Source organism: Miniopterus natalensis, chromosome 2 (assembly GCF_054644295.1).
Source record: "Miniopterus natalensis isolate mMinNat1 chromosome 2, mMinNat1.hap1, whole genome shotgun sequence".
NCBI lineage: Eukaryota > Metazoa > Chordata > Mammalia > Chiroptera > Miniopteridae > Miniopterus > Miniopterus natalensis.
Window position 1 is genome coordinate 162,257,683 of NC_142082.1, and position 13,989 is coordinate 162,271,671.

Below are 13,989 nucleotides of genomic sequence, written 5' to 3' on the forward strand. Positions count from 1 at the left end.
TGTACAAGAGCCTGAGGATGTCGCCAGGGTTCTTGGCCTAAGACTGGAAGGATGGACTGATTATTAACTGAAGGTGAAGACTGGGTAAGATGGGGTTTGGGGAAAAGATAAGGAATTCAGTTTTAGTCGTGTAAAAATTGAGTTACATCTGGATGGAAAAACTTGAATTGGTAGTTGAATATTTGCATTTGGAGTTCAGTGGAAAAATTGGGCCTAGAGATAGAAATTTGAGGATCACCTACGTATAGAAGGCATTTAAAGCCATGCAATTGGATGATGTCACCAAGGGAGTGGTTGTAAATAAGAAGAACAAAGACCAATGGAGCTCAAGGTAGTTCCAGGGTTAGGAGAGTGGGAAGGACCAGCAAAGAAGATTGAGGAGAAGTAGTAAGTCAGGAGAAGAAACACAAGGATATTGTGGTATGCTAGAAGCCAAAAGAAGAAAATGTTTCCAAGAGGAAGAATTGAACAATCATGTTAGATATCTAGGGTGGAAGCTCATTTACCTCCATGTCCTTCTAACAGCTGAACAAAGGCAAAGAAAAATAGCTTTGTCTTTGAAGAGCGACCCTGAACCTGGACAGATCATTTCTGCCATTATGGAGTTGGCCTGACCTTCCTCACAGGGCCTCACCTAATGCTAAGGGAATGTAGTTTCCATCTGAGTGGCTGTGTGTTCATCTAAAATGCAGAGGCTTCTCTTTCTAGAAGGAAGAAGAGGAGAATGGACACGCGGGGACAGTTAGCAGCCTTTGGCTTGCACACTGTCTTCGTGGTGTGGTGGTGTGCACATACACACTTCCCCCAGCAAGCTTCCTTCTCATACATGTATATTTTGCATAAGGTATAATTTTGAAGCTAACAAAATGGCATGTTGGGAAGAATTCCCTTTGTAAAGGAGCTGTAATGTTTTCCAATGAAAGGTTATACCACTTGTGTCATAGGCCAGGATCCAAGGGACACATTTTCATTTTCTAGATTTTTAATATCCAGGTATATACACTTTCCTATACATTCAATGAAGTGGGCACAGTAATTTACTTTTTAAATTTCTTATATTTGCAAATATTTCTTATGTTTACAAGTAGTATAGTTACCTATTTTTTCCAAGCTGACATTTTGTATAACCACCTTGTCCTGCAGGAGAGCTAGCAGAATGAGCTAGAATAATGTTTAAGGGTGCACAAAGGAAACTGCTGGAGTTTGGGAAAAGCATGATAACAGAAAACAAATGAAACAGTTGTTGGCCTTACACGCAGACAGATCCAAAAGAGACTGGGCTACAAATCACCCTTTTCTATAATTCCACAAATTTGATATAGTTCACCCCCCTCTTTGTGAGAGGACTAGTGAAAGGGAAGTGGAAAGAAGGCAGAACCTCTTTCTTTTAAAAACTTCCAGGAGGACAGAGTTTCCTATTTTGGGGGCTAAGGCAGGAATGTATGGAGTGATTGAGACTCACCCTGTCCAAAGAGCAAGCGGTTACTTTATAGATTGACAGTAGCAATAATGATAACTGTTAGTGGTGCTCTGTGTACTATTTCTGTGATTTTCTTTTAAGGAGTAATAACTATATGAAGCAGGTAAATTTCACTATTTTTGATTTAGAGCATATGAAGACTGTGGTCATTGGGTTCTTTAATCTTTATCAAAAATGGAGCGAATTCAGCATTTCTCAGAGCTTTTACTTATCAGAAAGAATGGGGGGGAAAGAGAACCCAAGTAATAAAAAGGAACAAATCTCATTCTTCTTTCACCGAGGGTAACTAGACAAGACCTGAAGTAGCATATGAAATGGATATTGCTTTACAAACATAGGAAAGTAAGTAACAATATCAGCATGAAGCCAGAACCAGGCAATAAGATTAGAAGATGAAAGTCCAAGACTACATCACTAACCTACGAATGCTTCTGTATGTTGCTGCCCTAGGGAGGGCATCAGGATTCTGCTTATCTATTTATAGTTGACTAATTCTTGCTGTATATGCTTTTTTAAAAATTAGATAAAGGCTATTCATATGCAAAGAAACTGATACTAGCTCATTAACAACCTTTATATTCTGTATCCTTTAACACATTCGATATTGTCTTAGTCTGAGTATCAGGAAGTATCATTCATAAAGCGGCTTTTGCCGCCTCCTCATTCATTTCACACTTTCACAGATCTTAAGTAGATATATAGTCATTGCACAGAGTAGAAATATAAAATAATGGGACTGGTTTCCATAACATACAAAATTCAGTCTTTCTGAGTAGGCTATGTATCTGAAAACATTGATTTATTTTATTTTTCCTCAAAAATGACTCCTTATTAATGGTCCTCCCTAGTCATAATACTTCTGTTGCTCCATTTAATGTCTTGCCTATAGAGCCCCAGATACTTTACTTGGAGATGGGGAGGAACATTTATTCAGGGCTGACTACTAGCCAGACAAAGTTCAGTGGCTTTAACCTTGAGAGTCCCTCCCTCTCCCCTCGGCATCTGTTCACAGGCTTAGCCACAGCACACATGCCTGCTCACGTTCTTGAGGGAAATTTGGCCCATAGCCTTGTATTTACCTCCTTTCCTCTTTTTCTCTCTTCCCTCTGTGAAAACAAAGATTTTAATATCCCTCTACTCCTTTACATTACTCTTTACTTTTTCCTTATAGTCATCCCTCCAATTGACTGGAAATGCTTACAGGGCTCGGAAGTAAATAATGACTGTGCCAGGCCTTCAGGGTAGATTTAGTTCTCAAATAGGAGCCTACCTCCCTTACCTTTCGTTTTTTCTTTCACTTGTTCTCATTCATTCCCCTATCACTGTGTCTTCTGTAATTCAAAGTCAGGTAAGTCTTGGCCCAAGTCCTCAAGGGAGGAGAAGCTGGAAAATAAGCCATAAGTTACAATGAAATTTGTTACTAATATGCATAAATGATTTTGGGGACACCGAGGTGTGTCAGCGTTGCACCGTGGTGTTAAGAAGGGCTTCCCAGAAGAGGTGGTACCTGAGTAGAGTTCTTGATGATGGAGGGGCCCTGCTGGGAAGCTGGGAGGCAGCATGTGCAAATACACAGAGGTTTACAACAGCACAGCAGGCTCAGGACACCTGGGTGACTGGAGAGACATTGACTCTTAGTCTGGTACCATTCAGAAAAATATTCCTTTCTTCTTGTGCCATATCTCTGGGAAGGTGAGATTTTTATAAAAGGGCTCTGGCTTCTGCTCTAGGAGATAACTGTCATTTTTTTAGCCAGAAAATAGCCCCTGAGGAGTAAATCTGGAGCAGTTTTTGGAGATCCACTTATCACTTTGTTTATCAGGGAGTTACACCTGTTTGTTTCTGCTAGTCATTAAATTATCCATTTCAAATCAGGACAATTTCCTGGAATTAAATTCTGGGGAAAAATACACAGATTCAGAGTACCTGTTCTCTTTCTTTCGCCTTTCTCTTTAGAGCCTTTTATTTTTGTATCTCTCTGTAGGTCCAACCACAGACTGTTAACTTGAATGTGTGTCTCCCTATAGTCTTCATTTCTGTAACCATATTTTTCAAGTTTGGCATAATAGATTCCCAGTAGAGATACATCTATTTAAAAACAAAAACAACAAGCAGATTGGTTAAGCCATCTGACTTAGAATTCTCTGGGTAGACATTAGTATTTTCCAAGTAAAGTGCAGTCATATGCAGCCAATAGAGCCTGTGGAAGCTGTTAAACAATTAACCTTTTATTTTAGATTATTAGGCACTTTTGGGCTGGACAAATGATTTGGCAAGCTGTTCTTTATTCAGTAGTGCATTGCACAACATCCAAAGTTAATCTGAGTATATAAAACCAGTGCTTGTTTTTGGCATGGCTTTTGCAAATATACAAATATTCAACATCTTCTTGCTAAAAAAATAATTTATTGTCGTTTTAGGTGGTGCAGGCAACAGGAGGTCCTGAACTGGCCAGCTCAGTACTTAGCCCCCTCTTGACTAAGGACACAATTGATTTCTTAAATTATACTGTCAATAATGATGAAAGGCAGCTATGGATGTCATTGGGAGAGACATGGATGAAAGCCAGGTAACCAATGAATTTAGCATTTAATACCTGTAACACTTTAAGTATTGTTCTTTGCTTATTGCATGGATTTACAGGACAATTTATGTAACCTTCTGTGTATGAAGGACTAGGTGTTACAGATGAAAAAGCCTAAACCCATAAAAGGCTAAAAGTCTAGTGGAGAAGATAGAAGTGTATGGAGTGTAAGGCATGATAAATGCCAAGGTGACTCATAAACAAACTGCTATTGGCTGACAAGGTGGACCAGTCAGGAAGACGACTTAGAGAGGAGGGTAGTTAGCTTTCAAAGAAAAGCTGGCATTTGAAACCAGCAGATGAAAATATTAAGTGTGTATATGTATATGTATATGTACACACATATGTGTGTTTCTACATATACATACACATATATGTATGTATGTATACATGTGCATACATATAGTGTTTACTAATTAATCATTCACTTTACACAGGTACTTTATTATTCCTGTTTTACAGTTGAGGAAATTGAGGCATCGAGAGGTTAACTAATTTGCCCAAAGCCACACAACTCACAAGTGGCAGAGCTTGGGTTTGAACCTAGGCAATCTGGCCCTGTAGTCAGTGTTCATAACTGTTTTGCTAAGCTGCCTGTCAGAAGGAGGAGTAGGATTTCCACAAATACATAGCAGGGAAGGGGCCTTCCCAGTAGAGAGAGAAGCTTGAGGGAAGTCATAAAGTAAGTCAGAAGATTGGAGTATGAATATGGGTTTAACTGGAATTAAACTTTGGGTAGTGGGGATTGTGGAGAATGGAGAGGCGTGCTAAGTGAGGCATACAGAAAGGAGCAGGGCCGGGCTGTGAAGGCTCTCTGTGTAGAGTTAGGGCAAGGCTCTGTGGGCTATGGAGAGCCGATAACTTGGTGAAGCAAAGTGTGACATAAACACCATATGTGTTTTAGAAAGATCATTCCGGTAGTTGAGTCTAGTAAGGGCAAGGACAGAAGTAACTAGAGGCAAAGACGCCCCTTGGGATGATAATGCTATAGTAGAGGTTCATTTTTTAAATTAAATTCATTGGGGTGATATTGATTAATAAAGTTTTATAGGGTTCAAGTGTACAATTCTATAATACATCACCTGTATTTTGCATTGTGTGTTTACCACCCAAAGTCAGATCTGGGACTAGAATTGTGGTAGTGGGAATGGAAAGAAGGAGGGAGTAATTTTAAGAATTATATCTTGTCAGTAAAGTGATCGTGGAAAATGGATCATTAACAATTGCAGTGTTCAAGTTTGCTGAGCAAAGCAAGTTATAAAAGTGTTTCTCTTTCCATTATATGTGAATAGATAATTTTTGCTTTCCCCACTTTTCCAAATCTTTTTATTTCTCTCAGTACTTCAGGTGAGAATCATTCACTGTGGCCACCTTTGAAAGGGCTAGCCTGAAAGTGAGGCCAGTTCACCTTTTTCCTCTCCTTCTTTTCTTCTATTGAAACACATAAACCATTCCCACTACATTTTGGACTTCAGCAACTGCTTGTGTTAGAACATGGTTTACCATCCAGAAAACTCTTTAAAAACACTGCAGTTGTTTTTATATTGAAAATATTAAGTTTGTTCATATTACTTATATATTAATATAACACACTGTATCATACCACTTATATATCATACCATGTAGAAACTGATTAAATAGATTTCTTAAATCTACTAGGTTTACATAGATTGTGATTTTATGATAAGCCTAGGTAAGATATTTCAACTTTTAAGAGTATTATCAAATAAATATACTGACTTAAAAACTCATGAAGATACATAACAAATAATGTGAATACAATGGCTAATTTCATCATAAAATATAATCTGAAGAATGAAATCATGTGTGAAAGATAAAACAACATATTTTAGCAGAAATGAAGGTATAATTTCTGTCCTGGTTATTTTTATGGTTCATGAGTGATTAGGAGCCTGTAGGAATAACTGTTACTCAGAGTCATTAAATAATGAATGGATAATGATGATGATTACAGATTAGTCCTAACTTGATTTTGCTGATTAAAATGTAGGTGATACATTTAATTTACAAAATCAGCATTGTTTTATTTTAGGGAACTTCATAACTTAAAAAATCATAAACCTTAAGAACATTCTCTGCTGTTTCTCTTTTGAAAAATATATCTAATATCAGGAGGTTCATAATGATGGGAGGGGAAGGGAAAGATGATAATCTGAAACTACTTTAGATACTAGAGAAGTTTATGTTCTAAATACTTAGCATATTTCTAGCTTTACATTCCCTTCCCAAATTTTCAAAAACCTATATCCATGTTTAAAAGTCAAATGAGTGGGGAATTGAGGCAGGATGGTGAAAACAGTAATGAGACAGAATTCAATCTTCCTTTCATTTTTATATGTGTTAAGTACGAGTAAGAACATATTTCCTCTCCCTTTTTTGGTGGAGGGAGAGCAGAGAAGGCATGCATTGTTTTTGTCATTTTATGTATTTGTTTTTGTGTTTTATGGCTAGCCTTACTAAAGGTAATCTTGAGCATGAATACACTTCTTAATTTTATTTTTTGTACATCTTAATGTCCTACAGAACAGAGTGGCCAAAAGAACAGTTTATCCCACCATATGTCCCACGGTTCCGCAGTGGTTGGGAGCCTCCGATGCTGAACTTCATGGGAGTTCCCATGGAACAGGACCTCTATCAGCTGGCTGGCACTGTGGCAAATGTGGCAGATCATCAACACAGGCATGAATCAAAAAGATACTCCACAGAGGTAAAGCATTCTTTAACACACCTTCCGCAGAAAATGCCATGATCTGTGCATTTTCTTGTCATTCTGATTGTGAGTTCTCATTTTATTTGAAGATTGTTCTAGAAGCACTGATTAAATGTCCTGCTGCCCTTAATTACCTCTCTCTCTCTCTCTCTCTCTCTCTCTCTCTCTTACTCTCTCACCTCTTTGTCACTGTTGTGACAATTGCTGTTTCCCTGTGAAGCCCAACATGAGCCCCTATCATTTCTTCCAGCCTGCCAGGGGCCCTCAATCCATCCTGCCAGGATCCTGTCTTCCTGAAATGTGTAGTTTCTCTCCTTGTCAGGAAATTGCCCTGTTCCACTTGGTTTATTTTTTCAATTTTCCTCTTCCATCGTCAGACCCTCAAGACATTTCCCAGAATCCAGGTTTTCTAAGCCTGTCCCAAGCAGCTCTTTCCTGAAAGCCCCAATCCTTCCTTCCTTCCTTCCTTCCTTCCTTCCTTCCTTCCTTCCTTCCTTCCTTCCTTCCTTCCTTCCTTCCTTCCTTCCTTCCTTCCTTCCTTCCTTCCTTCCTTCCCTCCCTCCCTCCCTCCCTCCCTCTCTCTCTCTCTCTCTCTCTCTCTCTCTTCTTCTTTCTTTCTTTCTTTCTTTCTTTCTTTCTTTCTTTCTTTCTTTCTTTCTTTCTTTCTTTCTTTCTTTCTTTCTCTTTCTTTCTTTCTTTCTTTCTTTCTTTCTTTCTTTCTTTCTCCCTCTCTCTCTCTTTCTTTCTTTCTCCTTCCTTCCTTCCTTCCTTCCTTCCTTCCTTCCTTCCTTCCTTCCTTCCTTCCTTCCTTCCTTCCTTCCTCCCTCCCTCCCTCCCTCCCTCCCTCCCTCCCCCTGCCCTCCCCTCCCCTCCCCTCCCCTCCCCTCCCCTCCCCTCCCCTCCCCTCCCCTCCCCTCCCCTCCCCTCCCCTCCCCTCCCCTCCCCTCCCCTCCCCTCCCCTCCCCTCCCCTCCCCTCCCCTCCCTTCCCTCTCCTTCCTTTTCTTTTTCTTCTTTCTTTTTTTTGGCCTAGTTTTGAACCTCTGGAGTCCTGTCAGCCTGGCTAGAAGGAAGTCCCAGCTTCAAATGATCATTTATAACATTATTACACCTTCAAGAGGTGAAAAAATTTATTCTGTCTTTTATGTATTTAGTAGGCTTCAGAGTAAACCTGTTTGGGGAGCAAATTAAGATATTACAACTGGATATGTTATCTCTTTGCATCCCTTAAAAAGGATTTTCCTATGACTCTTCTTGTTGTATCAGAAAAGAAAATTAAACATTGGTTAGTGCTGAACCAAGAACCGAATGGGATACTGAGGAATTAGATGAATGAAGTGCAGTTTGAAGAAGAAACAGTAAATGACAACAAGATCCTCCTTGAAGTCCTGTTCATTTTCTTTATTTATTTTCTTAGATTAATTTTCTTGGACTACTGTGGGTGTTTATAATGTGGCAAATATGATATCAGTGAATGAATTAACCAGAATAAATCCTTACTTTTAAAGAGGAAAATTTTGTAAGTTAATTTGTTAAAGTTGTGTCATTGGGCAATAACCATAATATTTTAGAAGATTGGTTGAACTCTGAAAGTTTAAAAATAAAGCAAACATACTGCTTTGAAAATAATTTTTTTCTAATGTAACTGCCCCCCCCCCCCCCCCCCGGCCGTATATGGATTCCATCATAACTGCCCTTCCCTCTAATTGAGTGATTAAGAAGATGACCTCATAGCTCTGGACATTGGTTGGCAGGCGTATGTTCCTATCTGTAATTTCATAGTTCAGACCTCATCACTACGAATTTTTTTCTCATAGAGGGCAACATTTTTAGAGGAAAAAATATAATCAGACATGAAATTATGATACACTTGCTGTTGCTATAGTTACGGCTATTTTCAAATTATAGAAATTTCTAGCTTACAGTCTTCATATCTTTTTTTTTAATCTTTACTGATTTCAGAGAGAGGAAGAGATAGGGAAAGAGAGATAGAAACATCAATGATGAGAGAGTCATTGATCAGCTGCCTCCAGCATGCCCCCAACTGGGGATGGAGCCCGCAACCCAGGCATGTGCCCTGACCGGGAATCGAACCACGGTCTCCTGGATCCTAGGTCAATGCTCAACTGCTGAGCCATGCCTGCCCAGGCCAGTCTTCATATCTTAAATAAGAAAATATATCTACTTTATAATTATGCCTCAGAAATTCACTTTTGTGAGTTCTTTTTCAATTTGTGTAAAGAGAGGGTAATGTGTTTGGGACTTCCAGTGTAAAGGGTGTCTACTCTCACTAAGTAAGTAATTTTAAAAGAAGAATTATTGAGAATCTTTCCTTATAATGAGTTATTATTTTCCTGTTGTAAATTATTTTTCATTTTATGGGCTTAAGTACTTATTCAGAGGTTAAAAGAAATAAACTTAAAGGCATCTGCTAACAGTTCTAGGAAATTGTAGGAAATTGTATACCCTAAGATTTTGTTGGAAAAGAAGCCAAGTACTGGTGATTTAAAATACATAAAAAATGCAATCTTCCCAGAAGAGAGATTTTATTATACTTTATTTCTACTATTATAAATACATTCAGGACAAGCCTTGGATGATTCAGGTTTTGTTTAGAATCAAAAGGCATAGGTGGAGTACAAACACAGGGGCACACTCACCTTTACTTTCTCTGAACCAGCAGCAGTTCTACTCAAGGTTGTTGTGGTCATCAGAGCCCCTTGGCATCATTTCCTCCCCGCTTCTAACATTCCCAGTCCCTCTCAGGACCCAGTGATCTCATACTGGCTGACTTCACTGTTATGTTCCGAGCTGGGCAAAAGGTGTGGACGATTCTAACAGTTTCTTGAACTCCTCCCTTTATAACAGCCTTTAATAAAAAATTGCCTAATCCTCTAGTTCCACTATTCTCTCCCAGGGAGATGATAAACTGGATTAATTAAGCCATTTGTTTTTATTTTATTTTTTAGCTTTTTGAGGTATAATTGACAAAAAGATTGTAACATATTTTCAGTATCTTTACATAAAGTGTCACTACAATGTATTGTAGTGATTTGATATATAGTGAAAGGCGTCTCCCATCTAGTTAATTGACACATTAACGCATCCATTACCTCACATATTTATTTATCTTTGTTCTTGTTGAGAACATTTAAGTTCTACTCTTTTAGCAAATTTTAATTATACAACAGTGTTTTAAATTATAGTCACCCTGTTTTATATTAGATCCTTATACCTATTAGTTCATAGCAGAAAGTTTATACCCTTTCACCAACCTCTCCCTATTTCCCCAGCCACTGGCAGCCACTTTTCCACTGTTTCCATGGGTTTGACTTTTTTTTAAAGATTCCACATGTAAGTGATATGCAAGATTTGTCTTTTGCTGTCTGGCTTATTTCTCTTAGTATAATGCCCTCAAGGTCCATTCACCCATGTTGTCACAAATGGTAGTATTTCCTTATTTCTCATGGCTGAGTAATATTTCATTGTGTTATATATATATGTATATATATGTACACACACACGTATATGTATACACACACGTACACAAGCACACACACACACATATATCCACACACATACCACATCTTCCATATCTACTCATCTGTGGGTTGATGGACATCTAGGCTGTTTCCATGTGTCAGCTATTATGACTAATGCTGAAATGAACATCAGGGTGCAGATACCTCTTCAAGATCCTGATTTTATTTTCTTCAGTAATATATCCAGTAGTGGGACTGCTAAATCATATAGTAGTTTTATTTTTACTTTTTGAGAAACCTCCATATTATTTTCCATAATGACTATACCAATTTACATTCCCACCAATAGCACAAGAGTTTCCTTGTCTCTACATCTTCCTCAACACTTTATCATTTGCCTTTTTGATAATAATCATCCTAAGAGGTATAAAGTGGTACCTCATTGTGGTTTTGATTTGCATTTCCCTGATGATTAGTGATGCTAAGTGCCTTTTCATGTACCTGTTGACTATTTGTATGACTTATTTGGAAAATGTGTATTCAGTTCTTCCACCCATTTTTTAATTGGATTATTTGTGGTTTTTTGCTATTGAGTTGTATGAGTTCTTTATATATTTTGGATATTAACTCCTATCAGATATATGATTTTAAAATATTTTCTCCCATTTCATAGTTCGCATTTTCACTCTGTTGATGGTTTGCTAAGGCAATTAAATGGTGAGAATTGTTTATTTTTGTGTGTTAAGTGCAGTATCCTGGTTTAGGCCGTAGGAGTAATATAATGGGGGTATTTCAACATCAGCACTAGTCCATGGAGACACCTCATCTTCTTTGTCTGTGAATAAACTCAGCCCTACTCCTGCCAACCTTGTCATTAGAAATAACTATAGTAAATGTAAATGTGTCCAATAATTTTCTAAAACATTCTGAATTTCAAATATTTTGCCCCAGTGAATACATAAACAATTGAAATAGCCAAGGAATGCCAGTGCTTCAGGGTCTATCATGCATCCGGCCCCCTATACTTCATTTTATGTAAGGTCACAGTACAATATCTTTAGATGAATTGTTTTCTTTGTTTTCCCCCATACCTTTAGAACCATGCTGCTCAGTGAGACCACAGACCTCAGCTCCCCTCTTGGTTAGCCCAGTAAGCCCATGTCCGAGTTGTGTTAACTGTGAAAGGAAGTGACTCCAGCATTGTCTCCTTGCAGACTTTGTTAAAATCAATGCGTTTCCACTTTTTTTGTGTTGTCCTTAACGGTAAATTTGATAACAGTGCTGCCATTAAAAAAAAAAAAAATAGTGTCAGTGTACATTGAAAAATAGAAGAAAAAATGAGAGGGTGGTATAATTTTAATGCACAGAGTTCAGATGATTTTCATGTGACAATATTTACTTTTACAGAGTGGTAAAGGACTGTTTCATAAACAGAAAGCAAGGGTTAAGGGTTTTGTTGTTTTTAAACCACTTCTATTTTATGCAAGCTGTTAAAGTCTGCCTAATACTAAAATCACCTTTTACTGAAATTCCCGAGGAAAGAATTTATAGGCATACCTCATTTTATTGTGGCTCGCTTTATTGCTCTTCACAGATGTTACATTTCTTACAAATGGAAGGCCAGACCCTTTACCAGCAAAAATATCACTACTTGCTTCGTTGTGATGCTGGCTTTATTGTTGTGGTCTGGAACCAAACCTGCAGTATATCCGAGTTATGCCTGTATTGTTTTTCTACCCGGATATTTCCAGATTTAAGATTCAGCCTTTGCCCTAATTACTTTTCTTATTATAAGTAGGTCTTGGACAAAATGTATCTACCCCATTTAATAATTTATTAACTTAATGGTCATTCACTTGAAAATGAAACTGATCACAGCATAGCGGGGTGTTGTTACTGATTGACGTCAGTGCTCACTCACTTCATTAATGTTGGTGGTTCTTCAATCTCTCCTCCTGTCTTTCAGCAGCCCAGTGTGTCAGAGTATCCACCTCCACCTGAGGGGTATGCATTCAACAACATTTACACAAGAGGGCCCCACGCGGACCAAGGGGAAGCTGCTGCTGCTTTTAAGCCAACTCCTAATCGCCATGTAGATAGGTAATGTTCCATGGGCATTATTTGGAGAGTTGTGGATAACTGTCTGATTTAGTGCAAATAGAGTGCCAGTGTCTGCATTGTTTTCTGCTTTAAACTTTCCATCTGTCAATCACTTGGTAAAGTTTCAGCTGTTCCTTTATAGAGCTGGCTTTGATGAACAGAGCCTCTAGTCTATAATTCTAACTTAGTGCAGTTGCCTTGGGATGACTTTCCCTTCTTAAAAAGATGCTTCTGACAAAATCTGTGAGTCAAGAAGAAAGAGTAGTTTTGAAATTCTCCGCTAGTTTGTACCAGATGGTCTCTAAGGATTTTTCCAGCTCTGTATCTTTTAAAGGAAATAATTTTCATCTTTCCTCTCCTCCAACAAAAACAAACCAACCTTCCTTTAGACAGAAATATTTAAACTAAAGATAAACTAAATATTTAAATGAAGTCAATGCCTTATTTGCCATTTTTTGCCCTTTCATCTTACTATATTTTATTCTCACTTTCCAGTTTTACATTTCATTAATTTTCCCATATTTTCTCTCTTAAAAAATTTAACGTAGACAGAAATGGGAAATTGAAATGGGGGAGAAATAGAGGAATTGGAATAAGTTCACTTTTTCAATCTTGTTTTCCATCCAATGCAAGTGAGGTTGACCTAGAGGCCAACCTGTATACATAAGACAAAGGAAAGGTGAAATATGGTAACAAGGTTACGGGAAAATGATAGTTCAGATGAAGTGGGGAGAGAACTTTTTCTAGTACTTTCCTGCCTCAAAGCCTCTCTCACCACAAGTGCTGCATGCCCTTTATTTGTTTGTTTGTTTGTTTCTTTATTTTTCAGTATGCGCTTTTATTAATAGAATCTAAAGAATATGGAATTCTGTCAGGAATGATGACAGAGTTAGTACTTAACTAAAATGTCGTGGAAATTATACAGGTATTATTCTAATTGAGTACAAAGAAAAGTCAGCAATGAATAATACATTTTGAAAATGCCAACATGTGAAATACTTTCTAATTTTAGGTTCAATTTTAGTAGATATACATGAAAATCAGTTTTGAAGTTTAAAAATTATTTCATTGAAATTCTTCTTGACTAATATCACTCGTCTTCATATTTTATTCTTTCTTTTTTTCTATCTTAGTTGTCAGTAATTGAAAAGTTATTTCAGATTAGTGATTCTTACCTTTTTTGTTTCATAACTCCAATGAATTAGGATGGTTTTTCACAGCTAGGTAACTAGAAAACAACTTCAGAACATTTTTCATGTGTGTGGAGTTGTATTACCTATTAATACTAGAAAACTTTTATTATGTTCCATTTTAAGACCACATCTAGCACATTGTAGCCACTCAATGTGTTTGTAGACTTATTTGATTGATTATTAAATGACTGAATGAATATGTGATAGTATATCTAACATTTCAGTCACTACCCCTCTGTCCTCACCCACAAATCTGTAAGGCCTGCAGCATTACTGATGGAAAGACTACCATTTATTTGGGCAGCTTCCATAAAGTCTTAAACATTTACCTTGATCTTGATAGAATATCAGGGGAATTTACCTTTGACTTATTGATTTAGTTATATCTCTGTACCCCATCTATTTCCAAAATATATTCAGG

General features: G+C 37.6%; 1 protein-coding gene across 4 annotated transcripts in view; it reads left to right on the forward strand.

Moving 5' to 3' along the window:
- The window catches only part of EPS8 (EGFR pathway substrate 8, signaling adaptor), a 148,756-nt gene that overhangs the window by 110,677 nt on the left and 24,090 nt on the right, over positions 1 to 13,989 (forward strand). For 3 of the 4 annotated variants that reach the window (XM_087814775.1, XM_087814776.1, XM_016197430.2), the window contains 3 exons: positions 3,901 to 4,049; positions 6,609 to 6,792; positions 12,242 to 12,375. In XM_087814775.1, coding sequence (XP_087670901.1) covers positions 3,901 to 4,049; positions 6,609 to 6,792; positions 12,242 to 12,375 — 467 coding nt within the window. The remainder of the gene's footprint in view (positions 1 to 3,900; positions 4,050 to 6,608; positions 6,793 to 12,241; positions 12,376 to 13,989) is intronic. The other variant, XM_087814777.1, reaches the window with a different exon arrangement.